This window comes from Pseudophryne corroboree, chromosome 1, assembly GCF_028390025.1.
Source record: "Pseudophryne corroboree isolate aPseCor3 chromosome 1, aPseCor3.hap2, whole genome shotgun sequence".
NCBI classification, from domain to species: domain Eukaryota; kingdom Metazoa; phylum Chordata; class Amphibia; order Anura; family Myobatrachidae; genus Pseudophryne; species Pseudophryne corroboree.
The window spans coordinates 526,938,350-526,965,961 of NC_086444.1; the positions used below are offsets into that span (position 1 = coordinate 526,938,350).

Sequence of the window (27,612 nt, forward strand, 5' to 3'; positions counted from 1 at the left end):
AAGGTGGATTTTCTAGCTGTTGCCGTGGCCACCAGGTCCGATGGACCGACCCCAAATAACTCCTCCCCTTTATACGGCAATACTTCCATGTGCCGTTTGGAATCTGCATCACCTGACCACTGTCGTGTCCATAAACATCGTCTGGCAGATATGGACATCGCACTTACTCTTGATGCCAGAGTTTCGCATATATAGAAATGCATCTTTTAAATGCTCTATAGTCAATAAAATACTGTCCCTGTCAAGGGTATCAATATTTCCAGTCAGGGAATCTGACCAAGCCACCCCAGCGCTGCCCATCCAGGCTGAGGCGATCGCTGGTCGCAGTATAACACCAGTATGTGTGTATATACTTTTTAGGATATTTTCCAACCTCCTATCAGTTGGCTCCTTGAGGGCGTCCGTATCTGGAGACGGTAACGCCACTTGTTTTTATAAGCGTGTGAGCGCCTTATCCACCCTAAGGTGTGTTTCCCAACGCGCCATAACTTCTGGCGGGAAAGGGTATACCGCCAATAATTTTCTATCGGGGGAAACCCACGCATCATCACACACTTCATTTAATTTATCTGATTCAGGAAAAACCACATGTAGTTTTTTCACACTCCACATAATACCCTTTTTTGTGGTACTTGTAGTATCAGAAATATGTAACATCTCCTTCATTGCCCTTAACAAGTAACGTGTGGCCCTAAAGGAAAATACGTTTGTTTCTTCACCGTCGACACTGGAGTCAGTGTCCGTGTCTGTGTCGACCGACTGAGGTAAAAAGGACGTTTTAACGCCCCTGACGGTGTTTTAGACGCCTGGACAGGTACTAATTGGTTTGCCGGCCGTCTCATGTCGTCAACCGACCTCACGTAATTCCTTAAATAAGCCATCCATTCCGGTGTCGACTCCCTAGAGAGTGACATCACCATTACCGGCAATTGCTCCGCCTCCTCACCAACATCGTCCTCATACATGTCGACACACAAGTACCGACACACAGCACACACACAGGGAATGCTCTGATAGAGGACAGGACCCCACTAGCCCTTTGGGGAGACAGAGGGAGAGTTTGCCAGCACACACCAAAAACGCTATATTATACAGGGACAACCTTTATATAATAAGAATTTACTTACCGATAATTCTATTTCTCGGAGTCCGTAGTGGATGCTGGGGTTCCTGAAAGGACCATGGGGAATAGCGGCTCCGCAGGAGACAGGGCACAAAAAGTAAAGCTTTAGGATCAGGTGGTGTGCACTGGCTCCTCCCCCTATGACCCTCCTCCAAGCCTCAGTTAGGATACTGTGCCCGGACGAGCGTACACAATAAGGAAGGATTTTGAATCCCGGGTAAGACTCATACCAGCCACACCAATCACACTGTACAACCTGTGATCTGAACCCAGTTAACAGTATGATAACAGCGGAGCCTCTGAAAAGATGGCTCACAACAATAATAACCCGATTTTTGTAACTATGTACAAGTATTGCAGATAATCCGCACTTGGGATGGGCGCCCAGCATCCACTACGGACTCCGAGAAATAGAATTATCGGTAAGTAAATTCTTATTTTCTCTATCGTCCTAGTGGATGCTGGGGTTCCTGAAAGGACCATGGGGATAATACCAAAGCTCCCAAACGGGCGGGAGAGTGCGGATGACTCTGCAGCACCGAATGAGAGAACTCCAGGTCCTCCTTAGCCAGGGTATCAAATTTGTAGGATTTTACCAACGTGTTTGCCCCTGACTAAATAGCCGCTCGGCAAAGTTGTAAAGCCGAGACCCCTCGGGCAGCCGCCCAAGATAAGCCCACCTTCCTTGTGGAATGGGCATTTACATATTTTGGCTGTGGCAGGCCTGCCACAGAATGTGCAAGCTGAATTGTATTACACATCCAACTAGCAATAGTCTGCTTAGAAGCAAGAGCACCCAGTTTGTTGGGTGCATACAGGATAACAGCAAGTCAGTTTTCCTGACTCCAGCCGTCCTGGAACCTATATTTACAGGGCCCTGACAACATCTAGCAACCTGGAGTCCTCCAAGTCCCTAGTAGGCGCAAGGCACCAAAATAAGCTGGTTCAGGTGAAACACTGACACCACCTTAGGGAGAGAACTGGGGACGAGTCCGCAGCTCTGCCCTGTCCAAATGGACAACCAGATATGGCTTTTTTGAGAAAAAAACCACCAATTTGACACTCGCCTGGTCCAGGCCAGGGCCAAGAGCATGGTCACTTTTCATGTGAGATGCTTCAAATCCACAGATTTGACTGGTTTTAAACCAATGTGATTTGAGGAATCCCAGAACTACGTTGAGATCCCACAGTGCCACTGGAGGCACAAAAGGAGGTTGTATATGCAATACTCCCTTGACAAACTTCTGGACTTCAGGAACTGAAGCCACTTCTTTCTGGAAGAAAATCGACAGGGCCGAAATTTGAACCTTAATGGACCCCAATTTGAGGCCCATAGACACTCCTGTTTGCAGGAAATGCAGGAATCGACCGAGTTGAAATTTCTTCGTGGGGCCTTTCTGGCCTCACACCACGCAACATATTTTTGCCACATGTGGTGATAATGTTGTGCGGTCACCTCCTTTCTGGCTTTGACCAGGGTAGGAATGACCTCTTCTGGAATGCCTTTTTCCCTTAGGATCCGGCGTTCCACCGCCATGCCGTCAAACGCAGCTGCGGTAAGTCTTGGAACAGACATGGTACTTGCTGAAACAAGTCCCTTCTTAGCGGCAGAGGCCATAAGTCCTCTGTGAGCATCTCTTGAAGTTCCGGGTACCAAGTCCTTCTTGGCCAATCCGGAGCCATGAGTATAGTTCTTACTCCTCTACGTCTTATAAGTCTCAGTACCTTAGGTATGAGAAGCAGAGGATGGAACACATACACCGACTGGTACATCCATAGTGTTACCAGAACGTCCACAGCTATTGCCTGAGGGTCTCTTAACCTGGCGCAATACCTGTCCCGTTTTTTGTTCAGACGGGACGCCATCATGTCCACCTTTGGTATTTCCCAACGGTTTACAATCATGTGGAAAACTTCCCGATGAAGTTTCCACTCTGCCGGGTGGAGGTCGTGCCTGCTGAGGAAGTCTGCTTCCCAGTTTCCATTCCCGGAATGAAACACTGCTGACAGTGCTATCACATGATTTTCCGCCCAGCGAAAAGTCTTGCAGTTTTTGCCATTGCCCTCCTGCTTCTTGTGCCGCCCCGTCTATTTACGTGGGCGACTGCCGTGATGTTTTTCCCACTGGATCAATACCGGCTGACCTTGAAGCAGAGGTCTTGCTAAGCTTAGAGTATTATAAATTTACCCTTAGCTCCAGTATATTTATGTGGAGAAAAGTCTCCAGACTTGATCACACTCCCTGGAAATTTTTTCCTTGTGTGACTGCTCCCCAGCCTCTCGGGCTGGCCTCCGTGGTCACCAGCATCCAATCCTGAATGCCGAATCTGCGGCCCTCTAGAAGATGAGCACTCTGTAACCACCACAGGAGAGACACCCTTGTCCTTGGATATAGGGTTATCCGCTGATGCATCTGAAGATGCGATCCGGACCATTTGTCCAGCAGATCCCACTGAAAAATTCTTGCGTGAAATCTGCCGAATGGAATTGCTTCGTAGGAAGTCACCATCTTTACCAGGACCCTTGTGCAATGATGCACTGATTTTAGGAGGTTCCTGACTAGCTCGGATAACTCCCTGGCTTTCTCTTCCGGGAGAAACACCTTTTTCTGGACTGTGTCCAGAATCATCCCTAGGCACAGCAGACTTGTCGTCGGGATTAGCTGCGATTTTGGAATATTTAGAATCCACCCGTGCTGTTGTAGCAGTATCCGAGATAGTGCTACTCCGACCTCCAACTGTTCCCTGGACTTTGCCCTTATCAGGAGATCGTCCAAGTAAGGGATAATTAAGACGCCTTTTCTTCGAAGAAGAATCATCATTTCGGCCATTACCTTGGTAAAGACCCGGGGTGCCGTGGACAATCCAAACGGCAGCGTCTGAAACTGATAGTGACAGTTCTGTACCACGAACCTGAGGTACCCTTAGTGAGAAGGGCAAATTTTGGACATGGAGGTAAGCATCCCTGATGTCTCGGGACACTATATAGTCCCCTTCTTCCTGGTTCGTTATCACTGCTCTGAGTGACTCCATCTTGATTTGAACCTTTGTAAGTGTTCAAATTTTTTTAGATTTAGAATAGGTCTCACCTAGCCTTCTGGCTTCAGTACCACAATATAATGTGGAATAATACCCATTTTCTTGTTGTAGGAGGGGTAATTTGATTATCACCTGCTGGGAATACAGCTTGTGAATTGTTTCCCATACTGCCTCCTTGTCGGAGGGAGACCTTGGTAAACCAGACTTCAGGAGCCTGCGAAGGGGAAACGTCTCGACATTCCAATCTGTACCCCTGGGATACTACATGTAGGATCCAGGGGTCCTGTACGGTCCCAGCGTCATGCTGAGAGCTTGGCAGAAGCGGTGGAACGCTTCTGTTCCTGGGAATGGGCTGCCTGCTGCAGTCTTCTTCCCTTTCCTCTATCCCTGGGCAGATATGACTCTTATAGGGACGAAAGGACTGAGGCTGAAAAGACGGTGTCTTTTTCTGCAGAGATGTGACTTAGGGTAAAAACGGTGGATTTTCCAGCAGTTGCCGTGGCCACCAGGTCCGATGGACCGACCCCAAATAACTCCTCTTCCTTTATACGGCAATACACCTTTGTGCCGTTTGGAATCTGCATCACCTGACCACTGTCGTGTCCATAAACATCTTCTGGCAGATATGGACATCGCACTTACTCTTGATGCCAGAGTGCAAATATCCCTCTGTGCATCTCGCATATATAGAAAATGCATCCTTAAAATGCTCTATAGTCAATAAAATACTGTCCCTGTCAAGGGTATCAATATTTTTAGTCAGGGAATCCGACCAAGCCACCCCAGCTCTGCACATCCAGGCTGAGGCGATCGCTGGTCGCAGTATAACACCAGTATGTGTGTATATACTTTTTATGATATTTTCCAGCCTCCTGTCAGCTGGCTCCTTGAGGACGGCCCTATCTATAGACGGTACCGCCACTTGTTTTGATAAGCGTGTGAGCGCCTTATCCACCCTAAGGGGTGTTTCCCAACGCGCCCTAACTTCTGGCGGGAAAGGGTATACCGCCCATAATTTTCTATCGGGGGGAACCCACGCATCATCACACACTTCATTTAATTTATCTGATTCAGGAAAAACTACGGTAGTTTTTTCACATCCCACATAATACCCTCTTTTGTGGTACTTGTAGTATCAGAAATATGTAACACCTCCTTCATTGCCCTTAACGTGTGGCCCTAATAAGGAATACGTTTGTTTATTCACCGTCGACACTGGATTCAGTGTCCGTGTCTGTGTCGACCGACTAAAGTAAACGGGCGTTTTAAAACCCCTGACGGTGTTTCTGAGACGTCTGGACCGGTACTAATTGTTTGTCGGCCGTCTCATGTCGTCAACCGACCTTGCAGCGTGTTGACATTATCACGTAATTCCCTAAATAAGCCATCCATTCCGGTGTCGACTCCCTAGAGAGTGACATCACCATTACAGGCAATTGCTCCGCCTCCTCCCAACATCGTCCTCATACATGTCGACACACACGTACCGACACACAGCACACACACAGGGAATGCTCTGATAGAGGACAGGACCCACTAGCCCTTTGGAGAGACAGAGGGAGAGTTTGCCAGCACACACCAAAAACGCTATAATTATATAGGGACAACCTTATATAAGTGTTTTCCCTTATAGCATCTTTTATATATTTCTAACGCCAAATTAGTGCCCCCCCTCTCTGTTTTAACCCTGTTTCTGTAGTGCAGTGCAGGGGAGAGCCTGGGAGCCTTCCCTCCAGCCTTTCTGTGAGGGAAAATGGCGCTGTGTGCTGAGGAGATAGGCCCCGCCCCTTTTTCGGCGGGCTCGTCTCCCGCTCTTTAATGGATTCTGGCAGGGGTTAAATATCTCCATATAGCCCCCGGAGGCTATATGTGAGGTATTTTTAGCCAAAAAAGGTTTTCATTTGCCTCCCAGGGCGCCCCCCTCCCAGCGCCCTGCACCCTCAGTGACTGCCGTGTGAAGTGTGCTGAGAGGAAATGGCGCACAGCTGCAGTGCTGTGCGCTACCTTAAGAAGACTGAGGAGTCTTCTGCCGCCGATTCTGGACCTCTTCTCGTTTCAGCATCTGCAAGGGGGCCGGCGGCGAGGCTCCGGTGACCATCCAGGCTGTACCTGTGATCGTCCCTCTGGAGCTAATGTCCAGTAGCCAAAGAAGCCAATCCATCCTGCACGCAGGTGAGTTCACTTCTTCTCCCCTAAGTCCCTCGTTGCAGTGATCCTGTTGCCAGCAGGACTCACTGTAAAATAAAAAACCTAAGCTAAACTTTTCTAAGCAGCTCTTTAGGAGAGCCACCTAGATTTCACCCTTCTCGGCCGGGCACAAAAATCTAACTGAGGCTTGGAGGAGGGTCATAGGGGGAGGAGCCAGTGCACACCACCTGATCCTAAAGCTTTACTTTTTGTGCCCTGTCTCCTGCGGAGCCGCTATTCCCCATGGTCCTTTCAGGAACCCCAGCATCCACTAGGACGATAGAGAAAAGTGTTTTTCCCTTATAGCATTTTAATATATATATACATATCGCCAAATAAGTGCCCCCCCTCTCTGTTTTAACCCTGTTTCTGTAGTGCAGTGCAGGGGAGAGCCTCGGAGCCTTCCCACCAGCATTTCTGTGAGGGAAAATGGCGCTGTGTGCTGAGGAGAATAGGCCCCGCCCCCTTTTCGGCGGGCTTCTTCTCCCGTTTTTCTGAGACCTGGCAGGGGTTAAATACATCCATATAGCCTCCAGGGGCTATATGTGATGTATTTTTAGCCAGAATAAGGTATTATACATTGCTGCCCAGGGCGCCCCCAGCAACGCCCTGCACCCTCCGTGACCGTTGGTGTGAAGTGTGTGACAACAATGGCGCACAGCTGCAGTGCTGTGCGCTACCTTCATGAAGACTGAAAAGCCTTCTGCCGCCGGTTTCTGGACCTTCAATCTTCAGCATCTGCAAGGGGGGTCGGCGGCGCGGCTCCGGGACGAACCCCAGGGTGAGACCTGTGTTCCGACTCCCTCTGGAGCTAATGGTGTCCAGTAGCCTAAGAAGCCAATCCATCCTGCACGCAGGTGAGTTCACTTCTCTCCCCTAAGTCCCTCGATGCAGTGAGCCTGTTGCCAGCAGGACTCACTGAAAATAAGAAACCTAAAAACTTTTTCTAAGCAGCTCCTTAAGAGAGCCACCTAGATTGCACCCTGCTCGGACGGGCACAAAAACCTAACTGAGGCTTGGAGGAGGGTCATAGGGGGAGGAGCCAGTGCACACCACCTGATCCTAAAGCTTTAGTTTTGTGCCCTGTCTCCTGCGGAGCCGCTAATCCCCATGGTCCTGACGGAGTCCCCAGCATCCACTTAGGACGTCAGAGAAAAAAGTTAACTACGTGTTAAAACCTTTCCATGAACTTTGTGCCTAATTCAAACCTTATTGCACCTCTGAGAATTTGCAGAGGTTTGCAATTGGATAGTTGCCGCCCAGAGTGAAAAACCACCCCGTGCAAATTTGCGTACACCGTGCGAAAAGTTTTGCAAGTGCAGGCCAGCTGAAAATCTGTTTGCAACTCACCATCAAATTTTTTTCCAGTCTGTGCATAGCCCAGGACTTAAAAGTCCATACACACTGGGCAAAAACCCAGCGTGTATGAACAGCGATGATCGCTGACATCGCTGGGCTGAAAAGCGCTCAGTGCATACACACTGAGCACTTTCCCCCCGCTGCCCAGCGATGTCAGCGGGGGTGAGCGGCTTTCCATAGCAGGACCCTATGGAAAGCCGCTCACCACGCCGTTCATCTACTGGTAATACCAGAAGATGAACGGCTGCTGCCGGCGATGAAGCGGGAGCGAGCATCAGCGCTCACCGCTTGCTCATACACACTGGGCGTCTTTGAGCTGAAAGCAGCTCAAAACACCAAAAGTGAGCTGCTGTCAGCTCAAAATCGCCCAGTGTGTAATGGGCCTTTACTGCTACAGTGCGAAAGAAACAGGCTGATCGGGTCTGAGCTGACGTAACGCACCCGCCCTGAAAACGCTTGCATTTTCCCCGACACTTCCTGAAAATAGCCAGATACCACCCCCAACGCCCGCTTTCTATCATTCAGCCTACTTCCGCCTAATGATCAAAAAAGACGCAATTTTTTTTCTGTTTGGCCTTGCGCCTGAGCATTACAATTCGTACACATTCGCAGTTGTTCAAAAATCGGCCGCTGTGCGATTTCACACAATAACGATCAGGTCTGAATTAGGCCCTTTGTTAGCTAGCTGACAACATAAGCCCCATTATACAGGTTTCCTAGGAAGATCAGTTTGCAGCTAGGTAACAGTCATAGAACACGACTATAATGAATAATTAGCATTATTATGCCTCATGTGCACCCGTATGGCGGTCATTAGGTCGGCCACGTTTGGTCGACATGCATTAGCCTATGTCGACATGGTCAGCAGGGCCGTGACAGGCTGACCCCAGGGACCAGCAATGAGAGCCTGCGGGGCCAGCAGCTGCCGTGCATGGGCTGCATGATAAGCCAGCCTCCTCAGCGCTCTCCTCCTGTATGATATATGGGGCAGCGCTGCGCCGGGAACTGGGAGGAGTGACTGCATCCTGTGCCCTGCCGCTGCCGCTGCTTGTGTCATGGGGGCTGGCCCCGCACTCGCTTACATTTCGCGAGATTTTAGCTTGGCGCCGTGACCCCCATGTGAGAACAGCAGCTCCTAGTAAACACTCCCAGAGCAGCAGCAGCTCCGACATGGCCGCCCAGCGCCGAGCACACCGCGGTTAGACAACAATAATAATAATAATAGCAGCAGCAGCAGCAGCAGCAGCAGCAGCGATCAGTGTCAGCACCCGATCTCCCGGTGCAGCGCCGTGTATTTGTGACTGTCCACTCTCTTTGTTGTGCTGCTGCGCTGGGCTGTCACCGCCGGCTCGGGTGCATTACCCAGGAGCAGCGACTACAGTAGTAATAATAGTAATAGTACTGCGGCTGCTGCGAGGGGCCGGGGCAGTCACAGTGCTGTGTATTGTGTATTGTGCTCAGCAGCTCGTACAAGATGTGGATCCAGGTGAGGACCATAGATGGCACCGAGACCCACACCATAGATGACCTGTCCCGTCTCACCAAGATAGAGGGATTGAGGTTAAAGATCCAGGAGAGTTTTAATGTGACCCCGGACAGGCAGCGGCTCTTCTACCGGGGCAAACAGGTAAGAGGCACCCCCTCCCTCCCCAGCATTGGCAACACATGCACTGCAGTCACCCTGAATTCCTGCACTGCATGCCAGGCGTGCATACTGCTGACCATGTATGTTCCTGCACACCTCTGAGCAGGTACACGGTGCTGTGCTGCTGCTGGAAACAAAGCTTGTTCTTCACACACTTGGCCTAGCACCACATCCATGGGGAGCCCAAAATGCTGCACAATACTGTAGGCAATACAATAGAACCCTTGCAAGGACTGACAAATAACCCAATATTCATCCACACTTCATATTGTTGTCGTGTGTATTGTCCTGGTAAATAATGAGGTGGAAGAAGCGCATGGTTCTGCTCATTGCTGTAAATGTGGATTAATGAGCAAGCGTGCCCTCTCCCTACAATCAGATTAGCAATTCTTCGCATAGTTTCTAGGCACCCAGTAAATCCAGCTTTGTTTCCTGCTGCATGCTTCCCAAACATGACCACCTTTCTTGCAGTCAGTTGTGCAGAATAATCGCCTCCACTCAAATTACTATATTTTATTTTTTTACTGACCACATTTCCAACTGCCTTAGATTTATTAACCAGCATGAGCCCCCATCTATGTTTGCTGGATGTCTGCTATTGTACTTCCTTTCTGGAAAGGCCTAGAAGACGTAACTTGGCATGCAGACACACAAGTACTTTCCGAGCGGAGAGGCCTGAGACGGTCACTTTGTGTTTTCATTTGGTAGTGTTATTCGGTTCAGCCTCTAAAACTGCTCTAACTATGGTGTGTCTTCATTTACATTCTAAATTGTCGTTTTCACTAGACCTTGGCTTCATTAAAGGACTCCAGTCACTGTGCAGTCCTGCCATCGCTATTTGTGTCTGCTCAACCATCTCAAAATCGAATACAAGGAAAATTACGGGGCAGCATTGTACCCTATTTATTAATAATCTTTAACAAAGATTGTAAATAATTACAAAATGTAGCAACTCTATGCCTACTGACGTTACCCCAATAATCCCCGCCCCCAACCCCTTCCTGCTTGGTATGAATATTTATCTCTTTACTCAGTTTTTGTGAATTGTCTTTGCTCAGGTGGCATATTATCTATAGACATATTTTAGATCCTTATTAGTAAATAAATGCATGTTATGCACATTGTGTTTTACAGCAGGACAGTGTATACATTTATTGTTGTCACATCTCTGCTTCTATAGTGGCATGTGCATTACCCACAGGCATTAGCAGTGTTGTTAGCCTCTCTGCTATATTATTTGGTGGCTAAACCACACTGCGAGAGACTGCCCCCATGAACGCAAGCCACTAAGCTGTGTCTGTCTCTGCCATGTGACTCGCCTTTATGAACAATGCGTGCTGAAAATGTCAGCAAAGGCCTATGTGATATGCCAGTGTACAAATACCATTATTTAACTACTAACCATCCATTCTGTGTATCTTACGCTTTCTTCCCATCGTCTCTTCAAACTGTCAGGCAGGAAGGCAGTCATGGATTTGTTAACTAATAGGCCCTACACACTTGGCGATATTCTAAAAGATATGAACGATCTCGTTCATAAATGAACGAGAACTCGTTCATATCTTTCAGTGTGGAGACTTAAGCGATGAACGATGCGCGTCCCCGCGCTCGTTCATCGCTGGTCTCCCGTCGGCTGTGCATGCAGGCCAATATGGACGATCTCGTCCATATTTGCCTGCACTTCAATGCAGCCGGGTGACGGGGGGAGTGAAGAAACTTCACTCCCCTCGTCACTGCCCCCCCCGCCGCCGGGTTGCTCGTCGGCCGTATCGGCCGTCGGGCACCTCGGCGGCGCATCGCCGAGTGTGTAGGGCCCCTAACTTGGACTGTAAATCTTTTTGTTGTGACTTAAGGGGGGCACTCACGGAGTGATATTCTAAGCAATCTGACTAGATTGCTTAGAATTTAAGCAGGATCGCTCCGTGTGTACCCCATACAGCGATAGCGATGCGCAGCCCCGCACATCGCTATCGCTGCTGCTAGATTGGCTGTCGCGCAGGCCAATCTAGCGGATCGCTCACTTCACCTGCTGGGTGAAATGAGCGCCCCCCCTGTCTCACCCCAGGTCGCGCTGTGCTGAGCGGCGGGAGAGATGTGTGCTGAGCGGTTCGCTCGGCACACATCTCTCCCACATCGGCCCGTGGGTACTGGGCTTTAGTTGTTAAGGGGGGTACTTATCAAAGCTTGGAGAGTAATGAAATTGTGAGAGATAAAGTACCAACCAATCAGATCCCAACAGTCATTTATCAAACACTGGGGTCGATTCTATTCGGCAACTAATGAATAGCACCGAGAATTAGCTCCCGACGCTATTCAATTCAGCAACTAATTACCTGCAATTGTCGGGAATTCTTCTCTCATCCCCGGGGGATGAGAAGAGAAACCCGACAAAAGTGCTGCCTCGCGGCCGGCGCAAGGCTGATTCTGTCGGGAATCAGCCTCGCGCCGGGGAGTTAAGTCGGAGAATGCCCGTTCTCCCGACAATTCAACCTGTTTTGTCGGCGAGGACGGGCCATCGCCGACGTAACTAGTTGCTGAATTGAATAGCGTCGGGAGCTAATTCCCGGCGCTATTCATTAGTTGCCGAATAGAATCGACCCCACTGTGTGTAAAGTATAAGGCAGAAGCTGATTGGCTAGTACTTTTTCTCACAATTTTATCTCTCTCCAAGCTTTAATAAATACCCCCCTAAAAGATCAATCTTTTCTCCGTCACTTCCAAGTAACACTTATTATTGGTATTAGAATCTGTATTTGCAAAGCACCAACTTGGTTGTCAGCCCTGTACATTGAGGGATTGGCAAGATTATAATTTTGTGTATTCAGTATCTGTACCTAGTAATGTTTGCATGATGTATTTTAAGGTCATTGCATTCAGCAACTCTAAAGTGACCTATCTGGATCCATGTTGTTAATAGATTCTGAATTGTTTTTATTTAATTGTTTTTGACAAATGGTAAAATGTGAATCTTTTATCACAATCTTAAGGTGGTTACTAATTGGATTTAATTAATATTCATATTACCATGGTTTATGTGGAGAGAAGTCTGCACTAAACCATGTTTTCCTTCTCGCTTATGTTTTATCGGTAGCTCCCTAGTCAGTTTTGTTTTTCTCAAATCTTTTCCAGTCTGCACAATTAATGAGAGGCATCTGGCATAGTATGGCCTCCCGCCCCCTCTCATTGCAGAGTGTTTTGGTTCTGTGATCACAATACTGCTCTGTGTTTGGTTACTCGAACTTTCATCTGATGCATGTAAAATAGTAGTTGCCATTTTATTGGTACTCACAATTGTTTTGCTTGGGTGTTTAAATGTCTACACACTTTAACAAAAAGGTGTTTTATTGTTCAGGATTCTTTTCTGATTTCATGTTCTTAGGTCAGTAGACATTCAGTCGCAGGAAAAATGTATCACGTTCACTTTGCTTCTCACCATCCATGTATATGACTGTGGGAGGCTAAACTATGGGGTACATTTACTAAGCAGTGATAAGAGTGGAGAAGTGAGCCAGTGGAGAAATTTCCCCATCAACCAATCAGCAGCTCTGTATCATTTTATAGTATGCAAATTATAGATGTTACTTCAGTGCTGATTGGTTGCCGTGGGCAACCTCTCCACTGGCTCACTTCTCCGCTCTTATCACTGCTTAGTAAATGTACCCCTAAATGGCCTGCGCTTGAGCCATAGGCCACAACTGTTTTTGAGTTTCTGCATGAGGTCCCTGGGGATGGCAGTTGTAAAAATGCAACATAAAGTAGTTTGGGAACATTTTGTTAAGGCTTCTTTCTAGTCATAATTTTTATGCCCCACTTGAATTGAGGTCAGTGTGGATTGGGATTTCTCCATGAAATCCTGTTCTCCGTCATAAGGATCCTACGTGAATTAAGTCCATCACAATGGATGGTGGAATATGCAAAGTAGCCACAGCTAAACGCTGTGTAGTTACTACCCAGCCATGCCATTTCCTATAGAGCATAGGTTCTCAAACTCGGTCCTCAGGACCCCACACAGTGCATGTTTTGCAGGTAACCCAGCAGGTGCACAGGTGTATTAATTACTCACTGACACATTTTAAAAGGTCCACAGGTGGAGCTAATTATTTCACTTGTGATTTTGTGAGGAGACCTGCAAAACATGCACTGTGTGGGGTCCTGAGGACCGAGTTTGAGAACCTGTGCTATAGAGCTATGTAGATTTTGTTTTCAAAGTCCCATGATTAAAATGACTAAACTGGGACTTTTATATGAACTTGCAAAAGCATTTTCTGTGACGTAAGGGCACAAAACTGGGCAGCACCAATACAGAGCTTTTATTTTGCCTACATGCAAATCTGGAGGCCTTTTTCAAACCGCACTCGACAGCCCAGAGGTAGTGGGTAAGGGATATTTGGCCAGCAATTCAGGTAATGTTGTGGGAATTAATATTTAGGGGTGTATTTAATAGAAGTCGGATCCTCTCCGACGGAGCGGCTCTGACATGTCACTATTCAATGCTGGCCTTTTCCGGCCAGCATTCCGACAATGCAGGTTCGACTTGATAACAAGTTGGTGGAATATGCAAAGTAGCCACAGCTAAACGCTGTGTAGTTACTACCCAGCCATGCCATTTCCTATAGAGCATAGGTTCTCAAACTCGGTCCTCAGGACCCCACACAGTGCATGTTTTGCAGGTAACCCAGCAAGTGCACAGGTGTATTAATGACTCACTGACACATTTTAAAAGGTCCACAGGTGGAGCTAATTATGTCACTTGCGGTTCTGTGAGGAGACCTGCAAAACATGCACTGTGTGGGGTCCTGAGGACCGAGTTTGAGAACCTGTGTCTTATTCTATATCTGTGTAGTATCAATATTAAAGAATGAATGTATAAAAAATTCTTGTTATAGGACTATTTCCGATTTCAATGTTGATGCTATTAAGGGGCTGATTAAATTATCCCTGGGTTCTGTGCCCTGTGCTTGCGGATTCACATTACATGCATTTCATGGTAGTGACGTATAATGGGGTAAATGGTTGGGGATATACTGGCTAGTACAGAGACAGATTTCCACACACATGAGCTCCAGGTTTCGTGTGGGCATTATACACAGGTGCAGCAGTATATATTGCTGGAAACTTGGTGAGTTTTGATCTGAGATGTGTGGACAAGGTAGACAGGTGCCTCACCTGTCATACTCCTGTATACTGTTCTCCAGAGTTTTGACTATAAAAATTATATGAATAATGCAAAGAAGATATTTATAAATCTTCAAAACTCTGGAGTATACAGGAGTATGACAGGAAAGACTCTGCTTCACCTAGCCGGGTGTGGTATGCAAGGTCGACCACTATTGGTCGACATGTACTAGTTCGACATGAGTTTTTGCACCTTTTTTTGTGTGTCTTTTTCTCCGTACAGTGACCGGGATACCCGATTAGTGCACCGTGTCCCCTTGCATGACTCTCCTTCGGGAAGGTTACCGTTCCCAATTGTACTCCACGTGGATTGTAAAGTACGAAAAAGTGAAAAACTCGTGTAGACCTTTTGTCATGTTGACCTAGAACATGTTGACCTAGAGTCTCTGTCAACCTAGAAACCATGTCGACCTACTTGCTGTCTACCAATAGTGGTCGACCTAGAGACCAGATACCCACCTGGCCGCACGGGATATTTCTCTATCGTCCTAGTGGATGCTGGGGTTCCTGAAAGGACCATGGGGAATAGCGGCTCCGCAGGAGACAGGGCACAAAAAGTAAAGCTTTTCCAGATCAGGTGGTGTGCACTGGCTCCTCCCCCTATGACCCTCCTCCAGACTCCAGTTAGATTTTTGTGCCCGGCCGAGAAGGGTGCAATCTAGGTGGCTCTCCTAAAGAGCTGCTTAGAAAAAGTTTAGCTTAGGTTTTTTATTTTACAGTGAGTCCTGCTGGCAACAGGATCACTGCAACGAGGGACTGAGGGGAGAAGAAGTGAACTCACCTGCGTGCAGGATGGATTGGCTTCTTGGCTACTGGACATCAGCTCCAGAGGGACGATCACAGGTACAGCCTGGATGGTCACCGGAGCCGCGCCGCCGGCCCCCTTGCAGATGCTGAAGTCAGAAGAGGTCCAGAATCGGCGGCTGAAGACTCCTGCAGTCTTCTAAAGGTAGCGCACAGCACTGCAGCTGTGCGCCATTTTCCTCTCAGCACACTTCACACGCAGTCACTGAGGGTGCAGGGCGCTGGGGGGGGGCGCCCTGGGAGGCAAATGTAACCTATATAAAGGCTAAAAATACCTCACATATAGCCCCCAGAGGCTATATGGAGATATTTAACCCCTGCCTGGATTCACTAAATAGCGGGAGACGAGCCCGCCGGAAAAGGGGCGGGGCCTATCTCCTCAGCACACGGCGCCATTTCCTCTCACAGCTCCGCTGGTCAGGACGGCTCCCAGGTCTCTCCCCTGCACTGCACTACAGAAACAGGGTAAAACAGAGAGGGGGGGCAAATTTATGGCGATATTTTGATATATATAAAGCAGCTATAAGGGAGCACTTATTATAAGGCTATCCCTGTTATATATAGCGCTTTTGGTGTGTGCTGGCAAACTCTCCCTCTGTCTCCCCAAAGGGCTAGTGGGTCCTGTCTTCGTTAGGAGCATTCCCTGTGTGTCTGCTGTGTGTCGGTACGTGTGTGTCGACATGTATGAGGACGATATTGGTGTGGAGGCGGAGCAATTGCCAAATATGAGGATGTCACCCCCTAGGGAGTCGACACCAGAATGGATGCCTTTATTTATGGAACTACGGGATAGTGTCAACACGCTAAAGCAGTCGTTTGACGACATGAGACGGCCGGACAATCAATTAGTGCCTGTCCAGGCGACTCAAACACCGTCAGGGGCTGTGAAACGCCCTTTGCCTCAGTCGGTCGACACAGACCCAGACACAGGCACTGACTCCAGTGGTGACGGTGACGAATCAACCGTATTTTCCAGTAGGGCCACACGTTATATGATTTTGGCAATGAAGGAGGCGTTACATTTAGCTGATACTACAGGTACCACTAAACAGGGTATTATGTGGGGTGTGAAAAAACTACCTATAGTTTTTCCTGAATCAGAAGAATTAAATGACGTGTGTAATGAAGCGTGGGTTGCCCCTGATAAAAAGCTGATAATTTCAAAGAAATTATTGGCATTATACCCTTTCCCGCCAGAGGTTAGGGAGCGCTGGGAAACACCTCCTAGGGTGGACAAGGCGCTAACACGCTTATCTAAACAAGTGGCGTTACCCTCTCCTGAGACGGCCGCACTTAAAGATCCATCAGATAGGAGGATGGAAAATATCCAAAAAAGTATATACACACATGCAGGTGTTATACTACGACCAGCTATAGCGACTGCCTGGATGTGCAGTGCTGGGGTAGTTTGGTCAGAGTCCCTGATTGAAAATATTGATACCCTGGACAGGGACAATATTTTACTGTCGTTAGAACAAATAAAGGATGCATTTCTTTATATGCGTGATGCACAGAGGGATATCTGCACACTGGCATCACGGGTAAGTGCTATGTCCATTTCGGCCAGAAGAGCTTTATGGACGCGACAGTGGACAGGCGATGCGGATTCAAAACGACATATGGAAGTTTTGCCGTATAAAGGGGAGGAGTTATTTGGAGTCGGTCTATCAGATTTGGTGGCCACGGCTACAGCCGGGAAATCCACCTTTCTACCTCAAGTCACTCCCCAACAGAAAAAGGCACCGACTTTTCAACCGCAGCCCTTTCGTTCCTTTAAAAATAAGAGAGCAAAGGGCTATTCATATCTGCCACGAGGCAGAGGTCGAGGGAAGAGACAGCAACAGGCAGCTCCTTCCCAGGAACAGAAGCCTTCCCTGGCTTCTACAAAAGCCTCAGCATGACGCTGGGGCTTCTCAAGCGGACTCGGGGACGGTGGGTGGTCGTCTCAAAAATTACAGCGCGCAGTGGGCTCACTCGCAGGTAGATCCCTGGATCCTGCAGATAATATCTCAGGGGTACAGGTTGGAATTAGAGACAGATCCACCTCGCCGTTTCCTGAAGTCTGCTTTACCAACGTCCCCCTCCGAAAGGGAGACGGTTTTGGAAGCCATTCACAAGCTGTACTCTCAGCAGGTGATAGTCAAGGTACCTCTTCTACAACAAGGGAAGGGGTATTATTCCACTCTTTTTGTGGTACCGAAGCCGGATGGCTCGGTAAGGCCTATTCTAAATCTGAAGTCCTTGAACCTGTACATAAAGAAGTTCAAGTTCAAGATGGAGTCACTCAGAGCAGTGATAGCGAACCTGGAAGAGGGGGACTTTATGGTATCCTTGGACATCAAGGATGCGTATCTCCACGTTCCAATTTACCCCTCACACCAGGGGTACCTCAGGTTCGTTGTACAAAACTGTCACTATCAGTTTCAGACGCTGCCGTTCGGATTGTCCACGGCACCTCGGGTCTTTACAAAGGTAATGGCCGAGATGATGATTCTTCTTCGAAGAAAAGGCATATTAATTATCCCATACTTGGACGATCTCCTAATAAGGGCAAGGTCCAGAGAACAGCTAGAGATGGGATTAGCACTGTCTCAAGAAGTGCTAAAACAGCACGGGTGGATTCTGAATATTCCAAAATCCCAGTTAATGCCGACAACTCGTCTGCTGTTCCTAGGGATGATTCTGGACACGGTTCAGAAAAAGGTTTTTCTCCCGGAGGAAAAAGCCAAGGAGTTATCCGAGCTTGTCAGGAACCTCCTAAAACCAGGAAAGGTGTCTGTACATCAATGCACAAGAGTCCTGGGAAAAATGGTGGCTTCTTACGAAGCAATTCCATTCGGCAGATTCCACGCAAGAATTTTCCAAAGGGATCTGTTGGACAAATGGTCAGGGTCGCATCTTCAGATGCACCTGCGGATAACCCTGTCTCCAAGGACAAGGGTGTCTCTTCTGTGGTGGTTGCAGAGTGCTCATCTATTGGAGGGCCGCAGATTCGGCATACAGGATTGGATCCTGGTGACCACGGACGCCAGCCTGAGAGGCTGGGGAGCAGTCACACAAGGAAGAAACTTCCAGGGAGTATGGACGAGCCTGGAAACGTCTCTTCACATAAACATTCTGGAACTAAGAGCAATATACAATGCTCTAAGCCAGGCAGAACCTCTGCTTCAGGGAAAACCGGTGTTGATCCAGTCGGACAACATCACGGCAGTCGCCCATGTGAACAGACAGGGCGGCACAAGAAGCAGGAGTGCAATGGCAGACGCTGCAAGGATTCTTCGCTGGGCAGAGAATCATGTGATAGCACTGTCAGCAGTGTTCATCCCGGGAGTGGACAACTGGGAAGCAGACTTCCTCAGCAGACACGATCTTCACCCGGGAGAGTGGGGACTTCATCCAGAAGTCTTCCACTTGCTGGTAACCCGTTGGGAAAGACCAATGGTGGACATGATGGCGTCTCGCCTCAACAAAAAACTGGACAGGTATTGCGCCAGGTCAAGAGATCCGCAGGCAATAGCTGTGGACGCGCTGGTAACGCCTTGGGTGTACCAGTCGTGTATGTGTTTCCTCCTCTGCCTCTCATACCAAAAGTATTGAGAATTATACGGCAAAGAGGCGTAAGGACGATACTAGTGGTTCCGGATTGGCCAAGAAGGACTTGGTACCCGGAACTTCAAGAGATGATCACGGAAGATCCGTGGCCTCTACCTCTAAGGAGGGACTTGCTTCAGCAGGGTCCCTGTCTGTTTCAAGACTTACCGCGGCTGCGTTTGACGGCATGGCGGTTGAACGCCGGATCCTAAAGGAAAAAGGCATGCCGGAAGAAGTCATTCCTACTTTGATTAAAGCAAGGAAGGAAGTAACCGTGCAACATTATCACCGAATTTGGCGAAAATATGTTGCGTGGTGCGAAGATCGGAGTGCTCCGACGGAGGAATTTCAACTGGGTCGATTCCTACATTTCCTGCAGTCAGGATTGTCTATGGGTCTCAAATTGGGATCTATTAAGGTTCAAATTTCGGCCCTGTCGATTTTCTTTCAAAAAGAATTGGCTTCAGTCCCTGAAGTCCAGACCTTTGTTAAGGGAGTGCTACATATACAGCCTCCTGTGGTGCCTCCAGTGGCACCGTGGGATCTCAATGTGGTTTTGGACTTTCTAAAATCTCATTGGTTTGAACCACTAAAGAAGGTGGATTTGAAATATCTCACATGGAAAGTGACCATGCTTCTAGCCCTGGCTTCGGCCAGGAGAGTGTCAGAACTGGCAGCTTTATCTTACAAAAGCCCATATCTGATTTTCCATTCGGACAGGGCAGAACTGCGGACTCGTCCGCATTTTCTCCCTAAGGTGGTGTCAGCATTTCATCTGAACCAGCCTATTGTAGTGCCTGCGGCTACAAGTGACTTGGAGGACTCCAAGTTACTGGACGTTGTCAGAGCATTAAAAATATATATTGCAAGGACAGCTGGAGTCAGAAAATCTGACTCGTTTATATTGTATGCACCCAACAAGATGGGTGCTCCTGCGTCTAAGCAGACGATTGCTCGTTGGATCTGTAGCACAATCCAACTTGCACATTCTGTGGCAGGCCTGCCACAGCCTAAATCTGTAAAGGCCCACTCCACAAGGAAGGTGGGCTCATCTTGGGCGGCTGCCCGAGGGGTCTCGGCATTACAACTTTGCCGAGCAGCTACGTGGTCAGGGGAGAACACGTTTGTAAAATTTTACAAATTTGATACTCTGGCTAAGGAGGACCTGGAGTTCTCTCATTCGGTGCTGCAGAGTCATCCGCACTCTCCCGCCCGTTTGGGAGCTTTGGTATAATCCCCATGGTCCTTTCAGGAACCCCAGCATCCACTAGGACGATAGAGAAAATAAGATTTTACTTACCGATAAATCTATTTCTCGGAGTCCGTAGTGGATGCTGGGCGCCCATCCCAAGTGCGGATTATCTGCAATAATTGTACATAGTTATTGTTAACTAATTCGGGTTATTGTTGAAGGAAGCCATCTTTCAGAGGCTCCGCTGTTATCATACTGTTAACTGGGTTTAGATCACAAGTTGTACGGTGTGATTGGTGTGGCTGGTATGAGTCTTACCCGGGATTCAAAATCCTCCCTTATTGTGTACGCTCGTCCGGGCACAGTACCTAACTGGAGTCTGGAGGAGGGTCATAGGGGGAGGAGCCAGTGCACACCACCTGATCTGGAAAAGCTTTACTTTTTGTGCCCTGTCTCCTGCGGAGCCGCTATTCCCCATGGTCCTTTCAGGAACCCCAGCATCCACTACGGACTCCGAGAAATAGATTTATCGGTAAGTAAAATCTTATTTTTTTTGATTCTTGCTCCTGATTCCCTTGCAATTCAGTTCGAAATGACAAGTCGTGGGTGTTAAGGGCCCTATACTGTTAAGGGCCCTATACGCTAGGATGATAATGCCTGATTTCATCCAATTTTGGGCATTCGGCCCGATATATCGGGTGAAATCTGGCATTTTGGAGGTGTTTCCGATCGGATCCGATGCGCGTTCCCGTGAGCATCGTGTCGGATCCTCCAGATTGAATATGCTGCACATTCAATCATGTCTGACCCCGCAGGCATGGCTGGGATCGCCCCAGATACATCGTATGCCCTCCTTTTGCATACAATGTATCTTGGGCATGTCGTGTAAGTGTATGGGGCCCTTAAGTTCTGTGTTGTGATGTGCATGAAAGAGCAGGCTTGTTACTGTCCATAGTTTTTGCACCTTTGAAAAATGATGGCAAAATGATAGCCAGCAAGTGTATTTCAGCAAATAAACAGGTCTGGAGTACTTTGGGAGTTAATGAAAGTGTTTTTTATAGTGCAATTTATGTGTTTATATGCAGGTTTGGAAAAAGAAGAGAGGAACAAACACTGCAAGTTCAAAAACTTTTTTTCAATACGGGTCCCACATCATTTAACCCATTCTTTGATTAGAAAATCACCAGAGAAACGCATGGTATTTGTTGCCCGTATTTTCCATTTAAAAACCTCTAAATACACCCCAGTTTTATAGCACAGCAGCACAGGCTTGCTCTAAATAAGGACTGCATTGTGTTCAACAAGTATTGTTCCCCAATCGCTAATCCTAATCCCTACTCCTAACCCCCCCCCTTCCCCGCAGTTTAATCCTAATGTTGACGTTGGGGTCGATTCTATTCGGCAACTAATGAATAGCGCCGGGAATTAGCTCCCGACGCTATTCAATTCAGCAACTAGTTACGTCGGCGATGGCCCGTTCTCGCCGACAAAACAGGTTGAATTGTCGGGATAACGGGCATTCTCCGACTTAACTCCCCGGCGTGAGGCTGATTCCCGACAGAAACAGCCTCGCGCCGGCCGCGAGGCAGCACTTTTGTCGGGTTTCTCTTCTCATCCCCCGGGGATGAGAGAAGAATTCCCGACAATTGCAGGTAATTAGTTGCTGAATTGAATAGCGTCGGGAGCTAATTCCCGGCACTATTCATTAGTTGCCGAATAGAATCGACCCCATTGTGAGCATGTTGACATGCTGCTTGTCGACATTTTGGCAATGTTGACGTCCTGTCGACATGGTAAATGTAGACCTAATGACTATGGGAGAGATTTAATAAACATAATTATCTCAAGTAATCCGGAAAATTTGATATTTATGTTTTCCTGGAGATGGAGAAAAGTTTGTTCAAAAATAGGAGATACAGTGGCAGTTGCAGCACAGTCCAAAATTCATATAGGGAGCCACACCAACTGCCACCCTAAACACTGCCAAACATCGCCGTCCGGGACTCTGTGACAGTTGGTGTGGCTCCCCTATTTGAATCTTGGACTGTGCTGCAACTGTCACTAGAGAAGAGATATTTAGCTCCTTTTTTTGAACAAACTTATCTCCTCCAGAAAACATAAATATCAAATTTTCCTGATTTTTTTGAGATAATTATGTTTATTAAATATCCCTCTACATCCCATTATTAGCATAGTAACATTCAAAATATCCCGTGTATAATGCGCACACGCACTCATTTGCAGTGGCTCATCAAACCCATATTGCTTTAAGTGCTTCAATAAGAACTCCAGACCCCCTCTGCTTCCAGCTTTGGCTGATTGGGGGTATAAAAAATACCGCCAAACCCCGAAAATACATTTTAAAAAAAAAATATTTTTTTTTTTTTTAAGGTTTGTCCGCTTACCGCATATGCGCTAAGAGCCAGGATATGTTATATTCCAGAGCATGTATGCAGCGGGAAACGGCATCTGTAGATGGCGTTACCTTATTGAAGCCTATGGCCTTCTTTCCATGTTTCCCCCTGAGAGAGATCCAATTGGATCCCTTACTGCACCCCTAGTGGCTTGTGTGTTACTCGATGCATGTGCAAAAGAACTCCCGGATCTTAAACCCGGAAGTTCTTCTATTGCAAAGGACTGCTATTACTAGGAGAGCTGTCTTTTGTGTTTTTACTCATTCATACAGCATTAATAAATGCCATTATACTTGTGAAGAGTGGCAGGATGCATTCTTAATGCATCCCTCCCTGGATGAGCCAATCCCAGAAATAAACGTGCAGACAGCAATCCTCTGAACCACAGACACCTAATATATGGGAGGAAGCTTGGTTGGTGGCATAAAAAAATCCCTGAGTATTTTATAAGTCTTTATTTGGTTATTTGTAGGTTGGTTGTTAATCACGGTAAATAGGGTCTTCCCTTATCCCCCTGACAGATGAAGAGTAAGGACAATAACATATATTGGGCGTTTTGGGCAGGAGTAGCAGTTTTTAAGCATCTGCACTGTTAAAAGAATTGTCTCGCCAAAGAAATGGAGTGAATATATTACTTAACATTTAAGTATGCTAATACAGAGGACGTAAGACCACTTTACTGAGATTTATGCAAAATCTTACTTGTCATGAAGAGTACATCTTTTACTAAATATAGATGTGTGTGGAATGTCTACACAGTAGGAAAACAGTAGCCGCCAAACCACACCGAACGTCAGAATTTTCCAGTCTTATGCTAAACTGTTTAAAATGGCTGCAATACAGGACCTGATAATGTTGCGGCTGGGTGTTCACTACTAGATTATGTTCAATTTTACATCTATTTTTAAAATTAATAGTATCATAAGTACTCAATTGTGGAATCATTTTCTGTACTTTTATTATTCCCTGAATCCATACCAAGTTATTAGTCACATTTAGTAGAACTGACTTGTTACTTAAAGGTACATTTCCTATGCTTGTCAGATGGCTGATTCCAGCGTTGAGGAACCTCAGAAAACTCAGATCTGTGAAAATGGCAGAGGCACATTTGTGGTTTTACCCTATAGAATAGAGTAATTCTAGTAAAATAAATGTTGAAATATTCTCTGTACGTGTCTAAAATAAGAGTAAGCGATGTATAAATATTTAGGATTGACGACCTAAACCAAGACACCAAAGAAAATGTTAAGTATTTTTGCCTACAGTTTTGCCATTGTGAATTAGAATAATATTAATGGAAAGGAAATAATGTATATATAATTTTTCTTTTTACAAAATTGCAATTGTATGTATATAATGTGAATACTACTCAAAGTTCTTATTTACCGTGGTGATGCTGTTCACACACAGGAGTCAAATTATCAAACATGGGGCAGGAGGTAATGAACTCTGAGTCCGGCAGCTGTGCATCACGTGATGCTGGCCGAACTTGAAAGTTTTTTAAAGGGGCAATCATGTACAAGGCTAAATCATGCCATGTAGATGTTTGCCCGTTTAGGAAATGTCGGAATACGGCAGGCGTCCAGCACAGCCGCCAGACTCTGAGTTCATTAAATCCTGCCCTTAGGGTGAGCTATATCATGTATCACATTTTGGGGGTTATTCAGAGCTGTTAGCAGACCAGAAAAGCACACTAATGGGCAAAACCATGTGCACTGCAGGTGGGGCAGATATAACATGTGCAGAGAGTTAGATTTGGGTGGGTTACCGTATTTTTCGGACCATAAGACGCACTTTTTCTCCCCAAAAATGTGGGGGAAAAAGTATGTGCGTCTTATGGAGCGAATAAGACGTTTGCGGGTAGCGGGTAGTGGCGGCGGCCGGCGGGTAGCGGAGGCTGGCGGGTAGCGGCGGGTCCTGGATGCTACTGCTGCGCCGTCATCAGCAGAGCGGCCACAACTCAGCAGCAGAGCCGGCGTCATGTAACTCCCCCGCTCCCCCATACATCCTCCCTCCTCAGGAGAGCAGGGAACCACTGGTACTGTCGGGTAGCGGCGGCCGGCGGGTAGCGGCGGGTCCTGGATGCTGCTGCTGCTGCTGTGCCGTCATCATCAGAGCGCAGAGCGGCCACATCTCAGCAGCATAGCCGGCGTCATGTGACTCCCCCGCTCCCCCCACCTCCTCCCTTCTCAGGAGACGCAGGGAACCACTGGTACTGTCAGTGTGTGTGTGTGTGTGTATGCTCGCTCTGATGTGTGTGTGTGTCTGTGTATGCTGGCTCTGACAGAAGGCTGCACTGTATTCTTGAGTCTGAGAAATCACAGAAATATCTCTTAGAGGTCAGAATATTTTTTTCCCAGTTTTCCTACTCTAAAAGCTAGGTGCGTCTTATGGTCAGGTGCGTCTTATGGTCCGAAAAATACGGTATATTGTTTCTGTGCAGGGTAAATACTGGCTGCTTTATTGTTACACTGCAATTTCGATTTCAGTTTGAACACACCCCACCCAAATCTAACTCTCTCTACACATGTTATATCTGCCCCACCTGTAATACAACATGGTTTTGCCCATTAATGTGCTTTTTTTGGTTTGCTAACAACTTTGAATAAGGCCCTCTATGCAGTGCATACTGTCCCTTATCGCGTGCATAGCATTATGGGGTACATTTACTAAGCAGTGATAAAACGGAGAAGTGAGCTAGTGGAGATATTTCCCCATCAATCAGCAGCTCTGTATCATTTTATAGTATGCAAATTATAGATGTTACTTCAGTGCTGATTGGTTGCCATGGGCACTTCTCCACTGGCTCACTTCTCCACTCTTATCACTGCTTAGTAAATGTACCCCTAAATGCGTGAATAATTCTGAATAGTTAAGCAAAGGACAGCTCTTTCGATTAATGCTGTTCTGTGCAATGTGAGGACTTCGAGTTTATGACCCAGGAGTCCTTTAGTGAATGCCAGCTCATATGCTGTGAGAGACACAGAGATGTTTCTGATCTCTCTTTGGGGATTTGTGTGTAAAGAAGCTCATAGGATTCTATAGGCAACACCATCTATAGATGACATTGCCTAACTGGTACAAGCTCTGGAAAGGTCAGCTTTCCAGAGATTGATACATATAGGGATTGTGGCAAACTTTTTAAAAGGTTTGACCACATTATACTGTAGTCTTCTCACCCTTTTTCTAACCCTCAAACGTGGAACTGCTTAGCTTTTTGGAACTTGTCTCTGGAAGCTAATGCAATCTTAATATGGTTGTTCCTCATGGGGGAAGCCTAGCTACAGTAGACCTTGTGATCTTTCTGGTAGGCTGGAGTGTCTGAGATGGGCATCGCCAGTTTATCATTCTGCACATGCACAGCTGGATCTGAACCTGGAAGTAAACTGACAGTATAACCTTCTCACTGATATCCAGAATGGGCTCTTATTGGAGCCCATGTCCTGGCAAATGAACAGTGGTGAATACCCACAAAAAAATATTCCTTATGTTGTGAGGAATATATCAGAGCTTTTCATAAATAGGTCCCACAGTTTGTAATTAAATGATTACATATATTATAAATGTAATTCATTATCCGTAATCAAAATGAGTTTTCTTTTTTTGTAGCTTCTATGCAAGCTTTAATTTCACAACAAAGAATTATAAAGAAAACCGTTTTCTCTTACGTCCTAGAGGATGCTGGGGACTCCGTAAGGACCATGGGGGTATAGACGGGCTCCGCAGGAGATAGGGCACCTAAAAAGAACTTTGACTATGGGTGTGCACTGGCTCCTCCCTCTATGCCCCTCCTCCAGACCTCAGTTAGATCTTGTGCCCAGAGGAGAATGGGTGCACTGCAGAGAGCTCTCCAGAGTTTTCTGTGGAAAAAGAATTTTGTTAGGTTTTTTATTTTCAGGGAGTCCTGTTGGCAACAGGCTCCCTGCATCGTGGGACTGAGGAGAGAGAAGCAGAGCTGGCTTGTGAAGTTGGGCACTGCTTCTAGGCTACTGGACACCATTAGCTCCAGAGGGAGTCGGAACACAGGTCTCACCTGGGGTTCGTCCCGGAGCCGCGCCGCCACGTCCTCCTCACAGATGCCGAAGATAGAAGCCGGGTGAGTATTGAGGAAAAGACTTCAGGCGGCAGAAACATCAGATCTTCATGAGGTAAGCGCGCAGCGGTAAGCTGCGCGCCATTGCTCCCTGTCACACACACAATGCAGGCACTGAAGGGTGCAGGGGGGGGGGGGGGGGGGGACGCCCTGGGCAGTAATAAACCTCGTTTTGGCCATAAATAAGGTGGATTAGGCTGGGGGACAGTAAATCCGCGGACCCCCGCCATTTTATTAATATATGATGAAGGGACCGAAGCCCGCCGTCGGGTGGGCGGGGCTTGATCCTCAGCACTAACCAGCACCATTTTCTCCACAGAGGCTGCATGAGAAAACGCTGGCTCCCTGTTCTCTCCCCTGCTGAGCTTCACAGGTTGGAAAAAGGAGGAGGGGGGCACTTTGGCGACGCAGTGAGTGGAGATTACGATTATAAACATATAAAAGCGCTATCTGGTTGTATATTCCAGTGTTTTTAAGCGCTGGGTGTGTGCTGGCATACTCTATCTCTCTGTCTCTCCTAAGGGCCTTGTTGGGGTTTTGTCCCCTTATAGGTAAATCCCTGTGTGTGTGTGTGAGGCGGAAGGCTTCTCCAAGGAGGAGGTGGAGCAAATGAGTGGTGTGTCCCCGTCGGTTGTGCCGACTCCTGATTGGATGGACATGTGGCATACGTTGCATGCAAGTGTGGCATCTTTACATAAGAGGCTTGATGAGGCTGATTTAGGGGGGACATCAGGCGGTCAATCCTCAGATTGGACCGACTCACAGGGCCCGTCGGGGTCTCAAAAGCGTCCCTTAACACAAGACACTACTACCGACACGGATTCTGATTCCAGTGTCGACTATGACGAAGTAAAATTGCACCCTAGGGTGACTAAAACTATTCAGGGTATGATTGTGGCAATAAGGGATGTCTTGCATATTTTGGATGAACCCTCGGTCCCCGACACAAGGGTACACATGTTTAAGGAAAAGAAACAGATTATTAATTTTC

The 27,612-nt window shown here is 47.4% G+C and overlaps 1 protein-coding gene across 2 annotated transcripts in view; it reads left to right on the top strand.

Moving 5' to 3' along the window:
- Positions 1-8,767: 8,767 nt before the first annotated feature.
- Positions 8,768-27,612, top strand: part of UHRF2 (ubiquitin like with PHD and ring finger domains 2) — a 212,280-nt gene continuing 193,435 nt past the window's right edge. Inside the window, exon 1 of one of the 2 annotated variants that reach the window (XM_063913996.1) lies at positions 8,768-9,334. In XM_063913996.1, coding sequence (XP_063770066.1) covers positions 9,182-9,334 — 153 coding nt within the window. In that variant the 5' untranslated portion in view covers positions 8,768-9,181. The remainder of the gene's footprint in view (positions 9,335-27,612) is intronic. The other variant, XM_063913995.1, reaches the window with a different exon arrangement.